The sequence below is a fragment of the Mya arenaria genome, chromosome 17 (genome assembly GCF_026914265.1).
Source record: "Mya arenaria isolate MELC-2E11 chromosome 17, ASM2691426v1".
In the NCBI taxonomy this organism is placed as follows: Eukaryota; Metazoa; Mollusca; class Bivalvia; order Myida; family Myidae; genus Mya; species Mya arenaria.
The window spans coordinates 20,829,241-20,852,242 of NC_069138.1; the positions used below are offsets into that span (position 1 = coordinate 20,829,241).

Consider the following 23,002-nt stretch of genomic DNA (forward strand, 5'->3'; position numbering starts at 1 on the left):
TAACAAAATATCTGGAGTATTTATTAAAGCAAACTCATATTACACACATTCAAAGACATAAAGTGTTTATTTGGACTTGAAGATAAAATGTCTTCAATACACAATATACAATGTTCTTAAAAATCAAATTCTATTCAGCATATCAAAACGCGTTGGCTATTAAGTACTGATAACAAGGATATAATGTTCTTAATGTTAATAAAGAATTACCAAGTAAATACTACAATCAATTTTAGACAGGAGTTGAAATCGTTAAACAATGTATATCGTGTATTATTACATGTATACATGCTACAAAAAATACATACATTCAGTAAAAATCTCTCAAATATTTTCATTAGTAGTTATCCTCGGATACCGGTAACCGTACTTTGCTTATTCTCGGTTAAGGCCACGTGATTTATTTATTTCCGGCTATCAAACAACCACGTCTGTTTATTAAAACAAAATCTCAACGAATTTAGATGATGAAATATGTGACAAATGTCATATTCAAAGTACTTTTGTGTGTATTCCGAAGATATCTAGTGTAAACTTTGTCTAAACACTTAAGTACACAAATTGAACATTTTCTGAACATTCACGGCACAAAAGTAGATACAAGACTTGCACACCAGATAAAGTAATCTTGCTTTTATTGTTTAAGATATTAAGATAATAAATATGTGTTAATGTCAACTGCAAAGTACTAATGCGTCTCTTAAGATGAAATCCAGCGTACATAATGATTTAACACTTAAACGGAAAATATGGTACAACATATTATTTAAAATGTGCTCAAATAACACAGGAAAAAAGCTAACTATTAAAATAAATGAGAGGTAAAAATGTTTAACTTATTACATACCCGAATTTAACGTCATATGTTCATTTTAAACAAAAGTATACAATTTATCATTTGTGATATTATTTTTTGAATTATGCAGAACAGGTTTATGATCCAAATTTATGCAGATGATAATATGTTTCTAATTTTTGAATAAAAAAGGTAAAGTTATAAAATTAATAAACCATTTTGTTTTAAATTTTAAATAATTTTTCTAGTGATCGTTTTCAATATAGGCTTAGGTTTCTTAACATGTTTATATTTTGAAACTTTATTGTCTGTATTCATTTTAAAGACTTCGTACAGTTAAATATTATATCCATATACCACAAATTTAAACCATATGTATAATAATTATAGGAAATCATTCTCACATTTTTCTAAGAAATACACATGCTTATATTCATATTGTGAGCATCTCTACAAAGAACGTTGGACAACCTGTTGTGCTAGGTGAGTTTAAGATATTCAATAAAAATCATTTGCAACGTTAGATTAAACCTTGTGTAACCATTCCGGTTTCAAAATTTCGAGTGTTAGATCAAAGAAAATAGTTAAGCACATTGAAAAAAAGACAAATTTCATTAAATATATCAAAACGCGTTGGTTATTAGATGAAAGTAGTAAATACATTATTTCATAAAAAGGGCAAAATAATTCAGAGATTACGAGTATGTCGTGTTTAGCATATTAATAAAGAAGGTCAAAAGTAAATACTACAATCAATTTAAGACACTTCAGTTGAACTCGTTATACAAAGTATATAGTGTACTATAACATGCATACATGCTACCTAAGATATATACATCAGTAAAATACCGCTAACATTATGCATTAGTAGGTATTCTCGGATACCGGTAACCGGAATTTGCTTATTTTTGGTTAAGGCCACGTAATTTTATCAGGTTGCGGCTGTTAAAAATCCACGTGTGTTTATAAAAAGCCAAATCTAACATATTTAAATAATAAATCTGTAACATTTGTCATATTCAAAAGGCTAATGCATGTGTGTGTTCCCAGGATATCTAGTGTAAACTAAGTTTAAAAACCCAAGTTCACTAGTTTAACATTCATGGCACAAAAGTAAATGCACGAGCTGAACATCAGATAAAGTAATCTTGCTTTTCTTGTTCAAGATATTTAGTTAATAAACATGTGTTAATGTCATTTCCAAATACTAATGCGCGTCTTCAGATGATATCCAGCGTACAAAATGTCTTAATACTAAACGAAAAATATGGTACAACATATAATTTAAAATCTGATTAAATAACAAACAAAAAAGCTAACCTTTATGATGAAAGATAAAACATGTTTTACTTATTACATACCCAAATATAACGCCATATGTTAAATTTAGATGAAGAATATACCATTTATTATATCTTTTTGAATGCGATATTATCTGGAAAATTATACATTTCAATTATACTGAACAGTTGTATGATCCAAAGATATGCGGTAGATAATATGTTTCTATTTTATAAAGAAACGTATTAGTTAGTAGCATTTGTACATAAGTTCTTAATATTTGGTGATAATGCTATAAAATTATTAAACGATATTGTTTAAAATATTTGTTTTTTCTAAATCTCTTTTACAAATTGGATTCAGTTAATTAATATGGCTGTATTTTAAAACTTTACAAACATTTCAAAGATTATGTGTATAGCTAAAAAGCATATGCATATATTACAAATTTAAACCTGATATAAGACTTATAGGACATCAAACTCACATATTTTACTAAGGAATACTCATACAAATGTTCATATTTCGACCATTTTTACAAAGAACGTAGGACAGCTTGTTGTTAGTTCTTGAAAAATGAGCGCTAAGCGAATTTGAGAAATTCAATGATTTTTTTCATTTGCAAATTAAGATTAAACCGGGTGTTACCATTACGATTCCAAAATATCGCATGTAACATCATTAAAGAAACAAGGAAGACACATTGAATCGTAGGAAGATACGCTCGTTGTGAAGATGTCACCAGTTAGTAAATACAGATGGAATCCAATTATTGTATTTATACTATTTACAAACTAGTGTAACTACTCCGGTTCCCAAACATCTCCTTCAACATGCAAAAATATAGCGTTAGATAAATTGATCATAGGATCATACGCCCTATGATAATATGACCTAATTATGTCAATACACACTATATCCAATATAGTACCAATATTAGTTACAATGCTGTCAGTGTAAAACAGTCTAAACCATTTATCACCATCATCTCAAACCTCAAACAACCTTGATGGCCACTAGATGGAATGAAAAATACAACTATAATCATGTACATTACGTCTTAATCCGTGGTCATACTCCTCATCTCTCACTAACGATGTTAAAGTTGTCATAACGTTCACTGTTGTTTGACCTTTTTCACGTCAGTTGATGTCTCTCCTTCCTCAGCGTTTCTCTTTTGTGCTCCGGGTTCAAGGGTGGCAATTCTTTTCAGCTCCTGGTTTTCTGCTATTAATGCAGCAATTTTGACATCGACCATCCGTGCCGAAATATGGTTTGCGACATCTCTTGGCTTCAGTTGTTGTTCCTGAACATTGTTTGCTGAAATAAAACTATCTTCGTTAAGATGTAGACACACACAAACACGTACAAAGAAAGACAAGAACACATGCTAAGCCTTTGGATTTAACACCGATAGGTTTATAATCACAGAACAATAACAATATACATAACCGTAACATAAACGATGACTTAATAAATTGGATGTTATTTGTAGTGAAAGATGCACTTTTGGAGCCAGTCTGTCAATAGTTTTATTTAATGCATCTGATATCATTAGCATAGATAATGCTATTTCAGTTTTATTTTTACAATTTATTTTATCTGCATGCGGACGAAAACTTTTTTATTTTGAAAGCTTTCAATGCAAGATAAATTACATGTTCAATTTTGTTTGGTACATTTTCACATTTTCTTTTGAATAACCTGAATCATATTGGGTCACTAGGAATCGAGACCTCACAAATTTTGGTTCGGTGACTTCTCGATAATACGTCTGATATGCAATAGATCGTCATATTTACCAAATAGAAGAGCAATATCATTCCAGTCTACTGTCATCATGAATTCAGTCGAAGCAGCGTCTAATATCATCAAAATATCCTTCAAACTGGCTTCCAATGGCGGCATCGTACTTTTCAGCAGCATATGATATATTTGATTTTGCATGCCTTTGTGGTCATGTTCAATATGGTCAAGTTGTGCTTGCTTCAAGAACAGTCTTGTCCCCAAATGTCTCCATCCATTACCAATGCAACTCGACAGATCACACAAATCGTGGTATGAAGGCTTACGGCTTCCATCTACGTCCGCTTAAAAATATGAATACGAAAAATATGCATTTACTTACATACATTTTTGTCTGCATTATTTATTCATGTCGTATTGATTGTTAAGAGGTCACTGTACACGAGCAAGTTTAAACTCTGTAATTTGATTTTTTTTTCTATTTAAATGTTGAAACATTGATTGAAATATGATTGTCATGAACTTTGAGATTGTAGAAAAACTCATTTAAAATATAAGGACCGTTGAAAGTTATATGAACGCAATAACTTTTAAATCCGTTCAAACTAAATCTACATACACAGAGGTACTTTGTTTTTATTTCATGCTGCCTTAAAATGTTCCTTTTGTCTGTTCATATTTGTAGAACCTTTGTTCTTTGTAGCCAGTCTGCCTATATTGTATAGGTTTTAAATATATTCTTTACAATTACTTTCTCTTCTTGGTATTGTTCTTCGGGAATAAATGAAATCAAAAGATTACTAAAATTCAAGTTTGATTACAACAAAAATGTAAATTACCTGACTTTATCAAATCAAGAGTTAGACGATGGAGCCCTTTATATCGTTTAAAGAGCAATGTAAAATTACAGGTTTATATGGCAACTGCAGTCAAGGGGACTTTGTTTAAGAAGTGGTTAAACAGTACGAGAAAAAGTAATAGCCTACTGTGGGAAGGTATGATACTATTTCTGTTAAGTTAATTGTATTGCATAATTTGTTTTAATATTTCAAAAACAATATAAAATATAACGTGTATTGATTCCAACTTTCGTTTAAGAGTCTGTTAGGCCCTAACATTGTCTTTATTGTGAGAGTTGGGAGTTGATTGATCTCAGTCAGGATGTATTGCCAATACAAATTGTCTGTTTAACAGATTCTTAAGTCTGGATAACAAATGCTTTAAATCGAGAGATGAAATGGAAGTATGACGCAGACGACAATGACTACGGACAATATCATCCCTATTTAGCGGTTTAGAATACCTTCTTCAAAATTACTTTATTGGCTTTTGTTTTCGTTCATTTTTCAACTTCAGGTTGGAAGCAAACAATAATAGGTTGAATTGGGCGTCTTCTCATAATCCAACTAGCTGTAAAAGCACACTGAAGACAGAAATATTACCTTTCTTTTAGAGTGTATATAAACAAACACCCCCATTTAAATCTAAGGTTTTCCTGTAAAACGAGTGTCAGTCAGGGTACGATATAACACAAGTTTGGATTTTAAAAAACTACGCATGATCACTGACGACCCGTGAGATGTAATGTTAAGAAGCTACATTGTCAAAGTCTATTAAATGTCCCAGTGCCACTTAGCATCAAATAAAAAGTGAACAAAGTCAATATATAACTATTATAGAGTCTCATATAACGTCTGATAAATTCCCGTGGTCAACACGATTCTTAATTAAAAAGAAATGTATGGGAAATACTAACGAAATTACAAACTGGTCCACTGATTAACTTTATGATAATAATATTAACGTATTGTCAAGATGTTGAAATATCGACAAGATGTATCCAAGTCCTCATGGTGTATTAGATCAGGTGGCGTTACGTTTTGTCTTGATTTTAGCGGTGTTGGTTTAAATTCCGTAAACAAATAAACAAAACCTCTTCGTTACAAAACGCATTTTATTAGTTTATAAAGCAAAATACAATTTTAGGTATTCGGAAATTCACGTGACATGCAAAATTCGTATGTAACGTTATGCACGCTAAAGTAAGACTACAATTAGAGTACAATTTAGGTTTTGTTGCATTTTGTTATTGCAATTCTGTGTCAATCTGGGCGTTATACACATCAAACGGGTAAAGAGAAACCATTTGGATATGCATCCAAAAAATAAGTTTACATTAGTTGTGTCGACCGTTTGCGTTATAACCTTAATGGAAAGTAAGAAGTGTTTGAGATGCACTATTCAATATTTTTGCTGAAATTTTGTTTACCTCTAAATGAAACTTTTCGTACTCGCTAACACCGAGAGTGACCCTTAAATATTGAGCAAGTAATAATCTTTGTCTTAAACAATGTGATTTTGGACATAAAATGACAAGCAATCAAGAGATATAAGTGAAAAAAACGGAGATAGATACCTAAACCCGCGCATCATGTGCACAGTGTAAGTAATTTAGGATACTTACCAATCCATGTCCTTGGGCCGGGATTCGACTCAACTCCCGATCGGAGAAGCAGTATATGCACAATACATTTATCTTCTTGGCTTCTCCTTGTTTGCTTTGATGTTGAAGTTTCAAGTATCAGACTAAGATACAAACACAGCTCCAAAAGCACTTTCAACCTTTTCTTAAAATTAATCAATTCAATGGCATCTGCACGTGCTTCTGCGGCGATCACTAGGAATATATAAACGAGTAATTATAAGTGCTTTATGATTTAGTTATATTACACAAAACAAATGTATATTAATGCATTCATAACGCCTAAAACGGGTTGCTGACTGACGTTAACTTTAATTTCGAAAAATAATTATCATAACGTACAGAATAACGTCACAAATTGTTACACACGCGGGTTTATTTGCCAAAATATAATCAACGTTTTGACGGAGAATATCATCTTCATAATTGATCGCGTGAATAGTAAAATAATAAGCAGTGAAAAGAATCAGGCATGTATTAAATGAATGTTATAATTATTCATTTATATTCTGTTTATATTTAGTAATTAAAATGTCGTTTGTTTGGTCGTCAGTCGGTCTGTATGTCTCTTGAGCAAAACAAACATCTGCTTTTCAGGACTGTTTATAAAGTTTTGGATTACGAAGCGTCGTATTGACTATTAAATATCGCTTGTAATAAAATGTGTCTCTTAATGGAAATAGCACATATTACAATTCAAGTAGTAGAATTATTGAAGTCCTACATCAGAAGTATCGCAATAAAAGTGACTTTTGTAGTTGTTATAATTTAAACAAAATATCATCAGCTAAAAGCGCAATGGTCGAATGCTGCTTATGATGTTTTACACAGACCATATCTGGCAGTATTGGACAGGGATATGAATATTATTTAATTGAAATATTCTAGCTTAAGCAAGACGTAATTTAATGACGTTAAATGTTGACGGAATTTAATAAATATATTTTATTTATGTTTAAATAAGTTTTCTTTACAAAGTCATGCTGTTTTTGTTTTTACCCCGTGTGCATAATAACCTTATTTTTATGCAAAACTACAGAAACAAGCTCAATAGCCAAACGTTTAAACATAAACCCCGTTTAATAGCACAGGGTAAACGCGAAAGACATACGAGTGTCGTCATACGATATGACGTTTTCCCGGGGAAATTGACGCAAATATCTTCTCAGAACACTTTATTCAGAACTAATGAATTTTCTAACGTTTGTTTATCAGACTGTGCCGGTTAGGTATGCTTGTACATTAAAAACAATGTACAAACACTTAACTAAACAAAAACATTTCAGTTTTTCTTGATTTTTTTATTTGTTATATATTGAATAAATAATATGCAAAGTATTTTTCATATGTGGCGTCGTATAATTTAAAAAAAAAACAAAGTCTACGATTTAGTGGGACAGCCCTCGTAGGATACAAAAAAAAATCACACAACTGCTAGTTTCGTTTGCCTTTGTCAAAAAGCAAGATTTGATATCTTTAAGACCTAAAACACGAATATAATTGGTGAGGTTGCAGCTAAATAAAATTTAAAAAAACAACAACAAACAAACAAATAAACAGAAATCATTGCAGAAATGAGTTTTTATTAAATGTACTAACAATCATTTTCCGTAAACAGTTTGACGTCATCCATTTTCTTCATTTACTTTGATTATGAAAGCCTCATTTTCCGAATGTTTGGTTCAGATTTGTTTATATTTTTACATCCTGTCACATGGTTTGTGAGCGTTATGAACAACTCAATATCAATACCTTGTGTTCTGTCGCTGCAATTTATTGTTAAACATCAGCAAAACACCAATGAGTCATTGTATTCAGTCTTTTTTTTAAGTTTCTTTTATTCTAAAATTTAAAAAGGGCCAGCCTTTTATTAAAATTCTACATATATGTGAGGAAAATACTAAAACTTACGGAACGTCGAAACTTTTCATAAAAATCCAGATGTTCACGCTATCAAAATTAAGCACTAGCAAGATATGCAATATCTAGACGATCATATTTTAATTTTTGCTCAACACCTTAACATTCACAGCACATTGTCAACCTGTGTTGAAATGCATACAATTGCATATAATTTAAAAATAACCAACACGGAATAAGAAGTGTTTTTATTATAGATTTATTATGAAGCTCTGAAAGTTCTAAACCATTTAAGCAGACCAAGTTGATATATAGATTTCTAATATTTGACTTTTTGTTATAAAACAATTTCGTACCACCTTTAAAGCCTACTTTCTGAACCTGATACGATAAGGATTCTGGCTATCCATTCAGCATTTTTGCGTCTTCATGGCTTAGTTATAATTGTTTCTGTTTTCTATTTGTTTACAATTCTTTCCAATAATTAAAGTTCCTTTTTTCAAATTTCACCAGTAAGCCATAAGTTTGTATAGTTTGGACTATTTGGGTTCACAGGGTCGAAGTCTGTTCAAAAACGTCTGATCACCACTGCCCTTTTTTCTGGATAATCACTCTTTTATTTATGTTTTAAATAATCGTGTACTCATTTTGTCCGTTTCGGTCTATAACGTCTAGCGTGGAGATGTTTAGTTAAATGTTATTTTAGATGAAAACGATACACAATTACATACTATTAAATATATTTATCTCTTCAATCCACATATTGACTAGTTATTGTTTATACCCTCTACTAATATAGGTTTGCGTTCAATTCAGATGAAAAATTATATTAGTGTTTCAAAGTATATTGTCATGTGACTTATATCTCATTATTTTACTTACTTTCTTCTTCGGAAGTCAACTGAAGGACTGAAACATAGAAAACAATAGTGTATCAATAAACTAATTACAAAACAGTGTAGTTAAAAGAGACACAACTCGATGAAACATTATTTTTAATAACCTACAAATACCTAATATACTTCATATACTATATAAAAACTAGGTGTGTTTATCAAGGATTGTTAGGGTACCGCCTTGTAACGGTCAGTAAAATGTAAATTTACTGTGGGTTTAAACCAGTTTGCGTGCACAACCTCACTCTTATCCCAACAATCCTGAATAAAGTAAAAACGTAAAAGATAAATCCTATCAAAGTATGCATTTACTGGAGGAAACGTAATAATAAAACAAATAATAATATACTAATAGGTATACCCCAAGTACTTCAATGATTAGGGATCCCAACTCTTTTTGAAGACGACGGAATACAATTCAGAGTACTTCATACATTTTTTTTTCAAAGATACGGTGCAGTTATTGTTTGAAACTATGAGCATCACACACAGTCTGCCTTAGCAAATACAATGTTTAAAACTGTGTGATCATATAGTTTCATAATAAAACACAGTATTGTACTAAAACTTGGAACAAACAAAGAACGCATTTAAAAATAAACAGAATAAAAACCTTGAAAATAAGGCCTTTCAGATATTGATAAGAGTTATGGAACTCAGTTTATAATGTCTATCATTATTGCCCTTGTTTCTAAATTTCACACTTTGACATAAGTTTTAGATATTTGTTTATTCAGCATGTCCTCTTCATTCTATAATGTCTAGCGCGGAGATGTTTAATTTTATGATGATGAGATAAGGATTAGTGACAAATACTAAATGACAAAAAAATAAAAGAAATACATCAAAACACCCCATATTGAATGTTTATAAAGATATATTCTTTTAAAATTTGAATTTAATTGGTATATATGAAGTTTACTTAAGGAAAGAGACCTATATCATCTTCACTGTGTAACTTACGTTCTGCCCAACGAAACACATCGTGAACTGAAACATAGAAATAAAGTTGTATCGATAAAATAATTCAAATATCGCACTGTACAAAAAGCCACTACTTTACGATAAAACACAATTGTACCTAATTGTATTTTCGGATAACCTAAAACAAACGTGTATAATTCGCATATCGATATGCAAATTCAAATAAGATCCCCCGTATAAAACTCGTATATCAATATGAAAGTTAACACTTTCCCATAGCTCTGCTTTAAATACTTGAAAAAAAGCTTCATTTTACCTGACGAATTCGTTTGGCGTTTCGCTTCACGGGGCTCTAGTAATGATAGTTGCAATTCTTGATTTATTTGTATCACTATTGACACTAACACTGGATAGTAAGGTTATCAACATTGTTTTAAAACAACAATTTTATAAACGATGACTATCACCTGATGGCTAAGTTTGAACTAACCAAGAAAACAACAGGCATATATCTTTGCAATTTATTATGACCTACACAGTTGGTCATTTAAGAGGCTCTTTCACAAGTATGGATTACATATACCTGTTTTCCATAGTTAAATAGCTTAGTAACGGCATAGAGAAATAAAGGCATATTATTAAGTGATTGCATAAAGGTGACGACATGTACATCACATGTGCTTGTAAAAGCAGATTTTGAGGATAACATCCGTGTCCTTTTTACATTTCTCAAGAATATATGTATTTCTTTATTTCCTACCGAGAACATCATCGATAGTGGTTCAAGCTAATTAAACAAAATTTGTATCAAGTTTGGGGGGTTCATTTAATCATATAGAAAATAATATTATTTATTTCCCTTTCAAACGAAGACATCAACTGTGTCCTCCTATCATATGTTCGTCAATGGATTGGTATTATTATGCTTTATTTTACTACTTGTTTGCATTTATTTGATATTTTAATTAAATCAGAACTATAAAGTTAACTTGAAGAATGTGACTTAAATCCCATGTTAATGTTTTACTTACTGTCTTTTTGAAACAGCGCCCGAACTGAAAGAAAGAAATATCAGTGAATCGATGTTCGAATGAATTCCAATAAGTGTATGGTAAAAATATACACAACTCTATGAAACTTTATTTTTTAATAACTAACAACCATTGGATATACTTCTCATACTCATAACAAAATGCAACGTTTCAACAAAAAACAAACGTTTAAAGATACCTTCAGCATTATGAAAGTTTTGACTAGCCTTCAGCACAGGCTTTACTTGTTGTTGAGACATGTATTTAATGAGTACAATTCTTCATTCATCTGTATTTTCGTTATTTATACTCACGTTAGACAGACTTGCCATTAACATTGTTTGAAAACAAAATACTTAAACGATGCTTAAGGATTTGTTGTTCGATTGAATAATAGGCATCAATGGTTGCCACCCCGTGAGTTGTATTTAGACCTATTCTACTTATTTCAGTAATTTCTGACCATTTTGCCCGTCTTTCCTAAATATTCAACGTTTGGGTAATGTTGTTGTTTTTAAATTGTGTGAACTCAGCGTGTCCACTTCATTCTATAATGGTAAGTTTGCATATGTGAAATTTAATGAAAATGATATGAACGTAAGTAACGGGGACGGAATTACGGAATAATAAGTACACAAACCATTCCAATCAATATTTAATGGTTACCAATATACAAACTATTATCATTCGTTTGCCTTTATTACATCAGTATTAAAAAGTATATGTAAGAAATGTGAGTAACATCACTTGTTTTGTTTTACTTACATATTTTACCAAACGGGCTCATAGCTGAAACATAGAACATATAGTGCATTGAAAAGGAATTCCAAAACAGTTTTGTAAAAAGACACGCAACTCAATAAAGCTTTATTTTTTTTGATAACCTACACTACTCATAACGTTATGCAAAATCAAAACAAAACAATCTCATCCGCATAATATGTATGCGAAACGCTACAGAAACAAGCTCAGTAGCAAAGAGTTTAAACATAAACCAGGTTTAATGGCAATGACTAGACGCCAAAGACATAGAACATAACATCCCAAACAAGAAACATGGTAGAACAGCACAAAACTCCACAAACAGCACAGTGCATGCATACTTTATATATAAACAACTAGGTATGTTTATCAAGAGTTGTTAGGTACCGCCTTGGAACGGTCAGTAAAATGTAAAGTCACTGGAGGTTCAAAGTTTTCACTTTCCAATCACGCAGTCTTAATTGCTGAGGGCGCACAAATTATCACTATTATTTCTGGAGGAAGGCATTAAATATGTCTAATAATATCTAATTGTCTGTGCCTCCTCGTTCCTGAACAATCACACTTTGATCTTATGATTTGAACACGTATATACTTAACGTGTGCACTTTAGTCTATAATGTCGAGAGTAGGGGTGTTCAATTAAATGTAAATGAGTTAAACAGTAGTTACTAATGCAAAATTATGTCTTACAAATACTTACATCATACTAATCCATATTGAGTGGTTATAAATATAGTATCCATTACTGTTTGTTAGCATTTCAATAATATTTATGATATCAGTATTATAAAAAATACTTTTTAATGTGACTGATATCAACTGATTATTGCTACTATAGATATCATCAATTATAACATATAAGTAAAAATGTATGAATAAAGGAAATCCAATAATAAATAAAGAGACAAATAAGAACGGAACTGAATCAAAGCGCTAAACGTGTTTAAAGCGGCCGGCGAGATAATAGAAACAATCATTAAGACCTTTTAATGAAAATTGATCGATTTGTTCATGTTTTCTGTGAAAAATAAAGTTTTATAAGATGAAATAACAACAGTGAAAATGAAAATATCAATTTGATATTTTAACTGCAAACTATGAAATGAATATCAACTACAACTTTTTAAATCCATTGAAGTTATTTCCCTTTGACCAATCTTAAAACATCGAACATTTACTCGATGTTACATCATATGTCAAATGTCTTTTAAAACTTTGAAATACAACCTTTCAAGAAAATACACAAAACATACACTAGAATAATTCATTATGTCATATACCCAAAAGCCTAAATATTTGTCAACAACATAACATGGTCTTTGATGAATGATTGATACTCCTGGTTCACGAAACAACCTCGAAAAGTTTGAAAATGCTAATCTGCTATTGCTTTGTCATCACGTTCGACCTTATAAGTTCAAATTTAGTAATTTACGATGAGTGAAGCAATTTTGTCATGTATTCGTTCCCTGCTCAATTTAAAAGTGCTTTCATGCAGTAACTAAAATTATTTAGAATATAGATGCAATAATGAAATTTGTCCATGAATGTTCATCAATTGTTTGTCCTGAAATACAAGTAAATGATAAAGTACAAAAAAACACTTGGATAACCATTTTTCCACGAACCGGAAATAGAAAATGACAGCGCAAAACTTTATGTGAGGGGCGTCCTACAAGCAGAGGCGTAAATAACACTCTTTTCAAAAGGGGCGATTTTTTTTACATTAAAATACCAATTAAACTCCTAAAACAGGCATAACAGAAACAGAAAAAATCATTTCAGTGTAAGATTGTAATTTATTTCACTCGTGATTATAAAGAAATCTAAGACACTCGTAAAATAAAATGCGCACTTACTTTGATAAGATTTACCCTTTTACGTTTTATCTTTATTTAGGATTGTTGGGATAACAGTTTGGTTTGTGCACTTAAACTGGTTTAACCCCCCAGTAATTCACATTTTACTGACCGTTCCAAGGCGTACCTAACAATCCTTTTATATATAGTATGTATGCACTGTGCTGTTTGTGTTGTTCTTCCATGTTTCTTGTTTGTGATTTATGTTCTATGTCTTTGGCGTTTACCCAGTGCCATTTAACCTGGTTAATGTTTAAACTTTTTGCTACTGAGTTTTATTTTGTAGCTTTAAGAATAAATATTTACACTGAAAAATCAACAAAGATCTCATTTTTTATTCATTGATGAAATCGCTTAAAATCGGTGAAATAGGATAAGAACAGTTTAAATAAGCGAAACGATATTGTCACTACTAACTCAAGTATATAAGGCCTTATTAATAATCTATCAGATTCCTAACTTTAACCTCTTTAGTCATCGTTTTTGTTAAAATAACGATTATATAAGATGCTTCATTGTGTATCTTTTGTCTTTTAAAATCGTTTTAGTAATCGTTAACACTATTTTATTATGTTTGTGCACTTGGATGGCCTAGTGCATAAAACGAAGTACATGCATCCGTACACCTGTTTATATGTATATTTACAACTCAACTTCCATTCCATTCATTTACTGAAGTGCCTTTCGGCAATTGCGGTTATCATCCGATGACCTTAACATCTTCGGATATGTTCGAATCGCAGGTCATCGCATAAAAATATACATGGAAATTGTTGATCTTGTTAAAGTTTGTATTGTGTCGGCAAGTCCCGTAAACAGTAAATCAACATTTTAGAAAGAGTTAAGTTATTAATGTATAGTTGTCATAAGTGTTTCAAAATAAAGTTTTAAAGTGATTTCAAGTAGTTGATCTTTTCCCTCGTTATTGTGACATGATTTTATAAAATGTTACTGTTGGGTAATTCTATTTACAGTATGGGTGAGAAAGGAATACTGTAAGGTTTTCTTTAATAAAATGAAGTAATTGAATTGAATTGAATTAAATTGAATTGAATTGAACATACATTTTGTTAAGTGATTCTGGAGTGAATACTTTGTCAAAATATAGTAGCGTTAGAAGTGTTTAAGAAAGAGGTGAATTCAATATTAAACTTAGTCTACAACATGAAAATCGACGTTTAAAAACAATTGAGAAGTGACAGTAATAGACTTTAGTTTTACGAGACTCACTTAATAGACATGGCTACCTGTGGATTATGTTATATAATTGAGTTACATCCGATTGCAAAATACAAGACACAAATTCATTATTAATCAATGTAAAGGATTATTGATCTAACACGCAAACAAATCAACTTTAAGAGTGGAATTGTTTAAATAAGGTCACTGATAGTTTTATATAGTAAAGGCCAATTGTTGGATATAGTTCTTACTAATAAGCTAAAATCGTTGGAAGGTGAATAATGGCATGTATTCATTAACAACGTGTGTCATGTTGCTAAAATTGCTCTTCCTGCATCATTGATATGGAAACAAATTTATTGATTCTGCTAATAAACTAAGCCTTTTTAAATGAAATACCAGGTTCAAAATTATTCGTCATAATAATTATTATGTTAACCTTTATACTTCTGGAATATGTGTTGCACTCTGTTATAGTAACTGTTTATTTTTGGCTTCAATGTTGTACTTCAAACAAGTATTGTTTCTTTCATTTTGTAGAAAGTTCTCACCCCCCCCCCCCCCAAGAACAAATAAAACAAAAATAAACAATAACAACACAAAGTGATTATTTAATAGTCGAAGGTTTGCTTCTTTATTTTACTACAACGCATTATTGTGATGCACTAAACCGATTATCTTAAGGGTTTTATGCAAATGTAATTTGACGGTGGTATTAGATATTACCTTAAAACGCATAAATTGCAGTTCATGGAGAAGAAGAGAGTGCCCAACAACAACGCTGATATAAACTATGAAGCCGACAGTATAACAGATAATATACTTTTGACATCTTTTTCAGTGTTTACGGTATGGAAATAGCTATGCATAGATAGAAGAATACACATTAAGTGAACATCTACGACAGTAAATTCAACTCAATATTAAAGACAACATACTTTTAAAGTGTATTTTTATACAACAGTTTATTCTTTGATTATGCTTAGATTTGGTGTACCTTTAAAAACATGAAATAAGTATTGTTTACGAAGTAACCTGTTGACTTTTATCATGTTATTTTTATGGAAGGGCAGACACTCCTTTAAATTAAAATGACTGTTCATGGTTATGTATATAAATACTCAGTGGCCTAAACCTACTGAACGAGTAAATTGTATCTACATTAAATGCAAATTAATACTTAGGAAACCATTGTGTTATAAATTCAGAAAATCCCGAATACGACATGTTAGTTAATGTTTATACAAGCAGCCAAGTTTAGCATTTTTTTTACCGTTTCAAAACAGCCGAATTCCCGCCTTCTTGAGTTATTTGTCGTTTGGCGTAAGAACATTGGCTGGAATGTACGGGGTGTTCGTGCAGTGGTATATTATGTAGTGGGTAGCGTGGTTGTGCCACTCTTTTTGAAATATGCCGGAAAGTGTGCGAGATATTGGAACAGAAAAAAATCAGAATATTGAAAAAATAGGCAGTAAAAAAAAAATCATACATGAGCTATACGATTTGATTAATTTTAAATGTGATTAACTCGGAAGGGGTTTCAACAAAGGATTCAGTGTGGACTGCAGAACGTCAGAAAAAACGGTAGTTTGCTTGGCGATTACTTTCATTGAAATGCCATTTCTGTTTGTGAAATGTATTATATTTATTATTACACACCCTGTATTAGTCTTTAAAGGTGACAGACGTATTCATTCTGTTGTCCTGAGCTTATATGTTTTTTTTATAAATGTCGCAAACACATTTTGGCGCCAAACTCTTCACTCATGTACACCCACAGAACATGCAATAACTTTGTTGAGAATTAGGTTATTTTTCCTTATTCAACATTTAAAAGCAAATATTAAGCTTCCAGCTGATGTGAAAGTAGCAAATTTGCTTGAAATATAATTAAAAAAATCTGGCCCCAATACGTGCTATTTTTTACACAAAACGGCCAGCAATTACATTGTTAAGAATTGGGTGACTTTCTCGCTAATAAACATTTAAACTCGGATATATAACTTCCTGTTTGGAATAAATGGGTGAATTGATACAACGGTCATATTTACATGTGAATATCATTTGCTTAGGTTTTTGATGGTATCCCTCCAAGATACACATTTATTTTAACCTCACCAACATGGAGTTAATCATTCGATTTGGATTCGTCGTTTAACATCAGGCTGGTCGATTGGCTAAATGTTATTGTTTACTTTATTCCAATTGATTTCATATACATTGTAGGAGCTTAATAAAATCAAATGTAACGATTAACTTTTTATACAAATTGAGATATATAAATGTTTGTTATGTGGTCATTAATTATTTTTAGAAGCGTTTCGAACAACTCAGTACATAAACCTTTTAAACATTGTAATATAATTAATTAAACATTTAGGATGTTTTTCAAGGAAAACAACAACAAAAACAGACATGTTCTAAGCATAGGTTTATGTATTTTATAAGATTACTTTAAAAGAAAAGCATAATTATGCTTTCAATTGCTTAACACTTATTATTGACTATTGAAAAAAGGGGAACATTCATACCTTGTTTATCGTTGTTTATTTTATCATATATATATATAGTCTACTATTAATCAATTTAAATCTAGTAAATTAAGCAATTCTAAATATAAATTAAATATATAACGGCAAAAATATTTTTTTGCGAATCTTTCTTATTAAACTTAGCCAACTTTCCAAAAAAATTGTTGTTGAAAAGAGTTGTTTTAGATAAGATTATCTGAAAACCTGAAACCACGTAAATTAAACGTTTTTGTTCGTATCTTGTTTATCAAAAGGTTTGGTAGGTTTACTGTGGAAAACACGTGGACAGATGTTTTGCCTGACTGTGTTTAATTGTTGCTTCCTCATAAATTACTGCTATTCATTTAATTTTTGCAGTGTAACTTTGTTCACTTAAAAAAATGCGGATTTCACAAAAGAAACATACAATTGCATGAATCAAAAACCAGCGAAAGAAATGCCTTATACGGTATCAGTGTTAACCGAAGGTTGGAAAATGTAAAACGAACCTTTTATTTCTGTCACATTACCGTTTTTAAGCACAAATAACTATCAAAGATGAATTATTAGCTATTTTGTTTTCCTAATAGGACCTGCAGTGTGTGTGTGTGTGTGTGTGTGTGCGTGCGTGCGTGCGTGCGTGGGTGCGTGCGTGCGTGCGTGCGTGTGCGTGTCAGCATGTGTGCTTGTTTCTTACACCTTGACTAAAACTCAGAAATGGTTCGAGATATTATTGTCAAAATAATTAGGCTGCTGGAAGACATAATACGTACATGTCTAACAAAACCCATAACCTATAAACTATCAAATGAAGGCCGGCATTTCCTATTTGCCAATGTTTATCCAAAGCAATACCTACCATTCCAAGGTTTTAATATTTACACATTACAAACATTTAACATGTCTTATAGAGTTCCTTATTGGAATGCCTATTAAAAATCACTTATTGCAAAAATACTGCAACATGCTTTGTAGTACTAAGAAGTCGAGTTCATATTCAACGGAAGTATATATGTTTGCATCGATATCTGGAAAATCGATTTTATTTCTTTAGAAGAGACCCTTTCGACAATTTGATTATAATTATGTTTGTCATGACTATCAAATTACTAATATCTCGTGATTTCTACTTGATAACTTCATAGATAAGCAGTTTATTTAAAACGTTTTGTCTTAAAGTAGACTCCTGGTCTCAAAAAAAAAATCGTAAATATATTTCTTAAACAAAATATAATTACAATTAAACTACAACAAATTGTTTATAGTGTCAAATAGTATGCACCTGCAACTTAATTCCTGATCTTGCAGCAGTTTTTCAAATACAATGCGAATAATGCCATATTAAGTACACGCTCAACATAACGAGCTCAAGGTAACTCAAGTTCATTGACCTTTGACGAATTTATCATTACAAATCAGAACAATACGTCTAGAACGTTGAAAGTGTGTGTTTAATTATACTGTATCGGTTTTTAACCTGGGATCGATTATATCGAGAATACTAGGTTAGTGGCTAGGATGGAGGGAGTTTATATGGCAAGGCGGAAAAAATCCGAGTGAGCCAAAGGCTATTTATTCTGTTACTTTGTTTAATTAAACACTACTAATAACCTTAAAATCATTAAGTATCTTTAAAATTAAGGGGGGTGGGGCAACTGTTTTTTTGACGTCGGCACAATCGGTATCTATGTCCATTCGCCCCAAAATTAGTTATTAAAACTGTTCAGCTTTTTTCAATACGCTCATAATCAAAATAATTTTAATAAATCAATATAAATTCAAAACATAAAATAGATTTTAAAACTGCATACGCATGGATCAATTTCCAAACATTATCTGACGATGTAACAATTATTCCGCAAGTCGCAGACTACAGTTCACAGGTCATGGTTCAAGATCCCGAGTGTTTACAAACAATTGCCACATTTCAAATGGATTTAATTCATGTTGATAGTGTTGGATGTTCAGAACTGTACCGGTAAAGAGATAATTCATTTTTTTCTGTTGTCATTGAGATTTTGTTATTCACCTCAGAAATGGAATTTGCTATAGTTGAATGCTGCACAGTTTTCAGCATTTGCGGGTAATAGAACATGTAGATTTTCTGGCCGATATTGTTGCCAGTGTCATTATTATGCAGATTGATGGGACTTTATGGGCGTGTGATTGTTAAGTTGGATTGTTGGCGGACTATAGATACGATAATGAAACATTATTTGTGCTGTTACGACATTTTAGTGTAGAAAAAAGTTTTCGCGGTCACATATTCAACCGAGTGTAGATAAACATCACGTGGTCTACTATCCTAATAAACTAACATTCAAACTTTGTTATTGGACCGATTGTTATGCATGTGACAGGATAAAAAGCTAAATACTGCGACTGGTGTATTACAACAAAATGGCAACTATGGACGTATATCGCTCACTTGTTTAAAATGTGGTTATTTAAAGGGTTTTTGCTAAGAAAGTATGTGTTCGAAGGGAATTTGAGGATGGATAAGAAGGCTGGTCATAGTATAATATTTCAAGGAAAGTTATATAGTTGTCAGCTTGTTGTTCCAAGATAAAATGTATATGATGAAAATGTAATCAGAATGTTGTTTTGGAAGTCGGAGGTTGCTATGTATGTAGTTAGCTGCTGAGTGAAATTTGGTTGCTTAGGATTAAATCGGTTTCTTAGGTAGTCAATGTTTGCTTCTTAAGTTAGTGGTTGAAACGGTAATCACTGGTTGCTATGTATGAGTTGCGAAAGTTTTTTTAAGAAAGTCATTGGTGGTTAAGGAAGACATTAGTTCCTAATGTATTCATGTGCTGCCATTGATTTAGGTTGTTGGTGAAAGGTCAGTTTTTCCTTAGGGCGTTCTTGCTTTTGATGTAGGTAGATGCCACGATGTAAATAACAGCTGAGAAAGCTAGTGGTTGCTACGGAAGTCATTTGTTGATAAGGAAGTCAAAGATTGCTATGGAAGTCATTGGTTTCTATGAATCTCGGTTGTCACTTCGAATGAAGTAGTTGCTAAGGAAGTCAGTGGTTCCTAAGAAAAAAAGAACATGCTTGGGAATTATCTGACTGCTAAAGTAGTCCTGGCTTGCTAATCAATGGTTGCTAAAAAATATGATGTGAATACAGGATGTGGCTAAGTTTGTCATTTGTATTTAAAAAAGGCAGTGGATGTGAAGAAAGTCATCTGTACCTAAAGTATATGAAAGTCAATTGTTGCCAAGGAAGCCTTTAGTTTCTAAGAAGGTCATTGAATGCTTTGAATGCAGGTAGTTGTAAAGAAGTCATTTGTTGCTTGGGAAGTAATTGGATGCTTAGAAAGTCATTGTTTGCTAAGGAAGTCATTAAAAACTAAGGATGAATGAAAGTGCTCTGAACATTTTCTGTTTGCCAAGGTAGTCATTTATGATAAGAAAGTCAGTGGTTACAAAGGAAGTTATTGATTACTATGCAAGTAGGTAGAGAGATGCTCAGGAATTATTAGGTTGCTAAGATTGTGACTTGTAGCTGAGGAAGGGATTGGTTGCTAAGAGAGTAATAAACTGGTAAGGGAGTCGATGTGGGTGCAAAACAAGCAAATGGTCGCTAATTGTTTTATGGAATTCTTCGATCTGTTTAATAAATATGCTCGTCTATTGATATTTTGTGTAGTATTATAAAAAGTTATACCTAAAGCTGTGGAACAGTCTGAAGTCCAAATAAAAGATATGTTTTGCACGATTTCAATGTTGTGTTTTTAATGTACCCACTCTTTTATAATCATTGACTTGAGGTTTAGACCAGAATATTTTGAAAGTGAGTCTAATGTGTTAATTCAATATTAAAATTATTTTTCTTAAGCCTTATTTAGGTAGGTCGCGTCATCAACAATCAGTGATTGTTTGCTTTCTGTGTTGCCAACAATCATCCCTTTAATATATGAGTTTTGATTTACGAGGGCATAGCCAGAAGTTCGTAGAAAAACTTGATAACATGAAAACAAGATGCAGCATATTTTTAAAACTTTCATTCAACAATAATCAGGTAATTTAATATAAGGAATGCGAGTTTCATCGTATAGCATGTTATTACGACAACCTAGTGATCACTATTGAAACAGGTGGTCGAGCATTTATCCGCAGTTGCTAAAATAACCCATAACAATATCTTGTTTTGTTGACCACTCATATTGAAACCAATAAAACGGCGTGAAAGTTTGCACATATGACGTGACGTCAATAACGTGTGATGAAGTGAAGTTTAGAGTCAGTGCGTTTGTTTGTTTATATCAAAGGAAGCATTTTAGACTGAACGGTATAATTAAATTTTGTTTAAAATGACACCAGAAGACAGATTGAAAAAAAAAACGGGCAGTGATAGAGTTCTGTGTGAACCTATGAAAAACTCCATCACAAACACTTAAACTGATGAATGAAGCATCGAGTGAAACTCCAGTGAAACGAATGCTCTTGTACAAGTGGCACAATCGGTTCAGTGAGGTCTGTACGACCGGTTTCACAAACTTCGGAGAGTGACGTCGTTGACGCTGATCGTCAAGTCACTCTTCATGAAATATGCAAGATGTTTGACATGAGTTATGGGTCGGTACGGAAGATAATGAAAGACAGTTTGAAAGTGAGTCAAGTGAGTTTGCGTTAGGTTCCATGGCTGCTGACAGAATATGAGATTAGCAAAAGAGTACTGGAATCACGCCGATTCTTAGCGAAAGAGAATCGTTTTCTTGAGAAGATAGTCACTTGCGATGAAACCTGGCTGTTTTATTACGACCCTGAGACAAAACAGCAGAGCAGTCAATGGAAGACTACAGGTTCCCCGCGTCCGAAGAAGGCACGATCATCCCGCTCGATAGGAAAGCATATGTTCAATGTCTTCTTTGATGTGCACGGTGTTATTCTACTCCATGCAGTTCCGCAGGGCCAATCTGTGACGGGTGCTTACTATTCTAAGGTAAAGTGATATATAACAAAACTATTTTTTATCAATTTTTAGTTCTTGATTAAATCTGTATAAAACAATGTTTAAACAAGTTCATGATTTAAAATATGGGATTGAATAAGTGTTAGTTCTAATTATGATATTTAATGAAGAACGCAAAACGCGACAAATGCATTATGTTTTAAGCCTCAGTTATGTTCTCCATTTAAGGTTTTGAGGCGTGGCTTGTACAGGGCGATGGCATTAAAGAGACCACGTGGTAGGCGTTGCATGATGTGTGGATTCATCACCAGGATAATGCACCAGCGCATAGATCGGAGGAGGCCCAGACTACCGCGACAATCCAGCTTGAAGGTGATATCCTCCCCCACCCCCCTTATTCGCCGGACCTAGCACCATGCGATTTGCCCTATTTCCGAAACTTAAATGCGAACTGAAAGGTAAACGCTTCAATGAATTTTAGGAACTACAGAGTGAAGCTCAGACACGCCTGTATTCTTACAAGTTAGAGTGGTTCAGTGACATTTACCGGCAGTGGGTAGCGAGACATCGACGTTGTATTGCGGCGAACAGATCTTACTTTGAGAAATTATGACGTTGACGTCAGATTCTGACGTTTGAACTGCGGGGGCTTTACTGACCTCATGTCAATGAAAAAGCTGTAGTTTCCTTTATATTGTATGTATGAAATTTTATATGTCATTTAAAGCTGAACTAGATTTTATAGCAAGC

The 23,002-nt window shown here is 32.1% G+C and overlaps 1 protein-coding gene across 3 annotated transcripts in view; it reads right to left on the bottom strand.

Moving 5' to 3' along the window:
- The window catches only part of LOC128223758 (uncharacterized), a 115,201-nt gene continuing 92,199 nt past the window's right edge, over positions 1–23,002 (bottom strand). For all 3 annotated transcript variants that reach the window (XM_052933124.1, XM_052933126.1, XM_052933127.1), the window contains 7 exons: positions 11,782–11,805; positions 11,017–11,040; positions 10,025–10,051; positions 9,048–9,074; positions 6,288–6,500; positions 3,880–4,167; positions 1–3,397 (listed from right to left, as the gene is read on the bottom strand). In XM_052933124.1, coding sequence (XP_052789084.1) covers positions 3,195–3,397; positions 3,880–4,167; positions 6,288–6,500; positions 9,048–9,074; positions 10,025–10,051; positions 11,017–11,040; positions 11,782–11,805 — 806 coding nt within the window. In that variant the 3' untranslated portion in view covers positions 1–3,194. The remainder of the gene's footprint in view (positions 3,398–3,879; positions 4,168–6,287; positions 6,501–9,047; positions 9,075–10,024; positions 10,052–11,016; positions 11,041–11,781; positions 11,806–23,002) is intronic.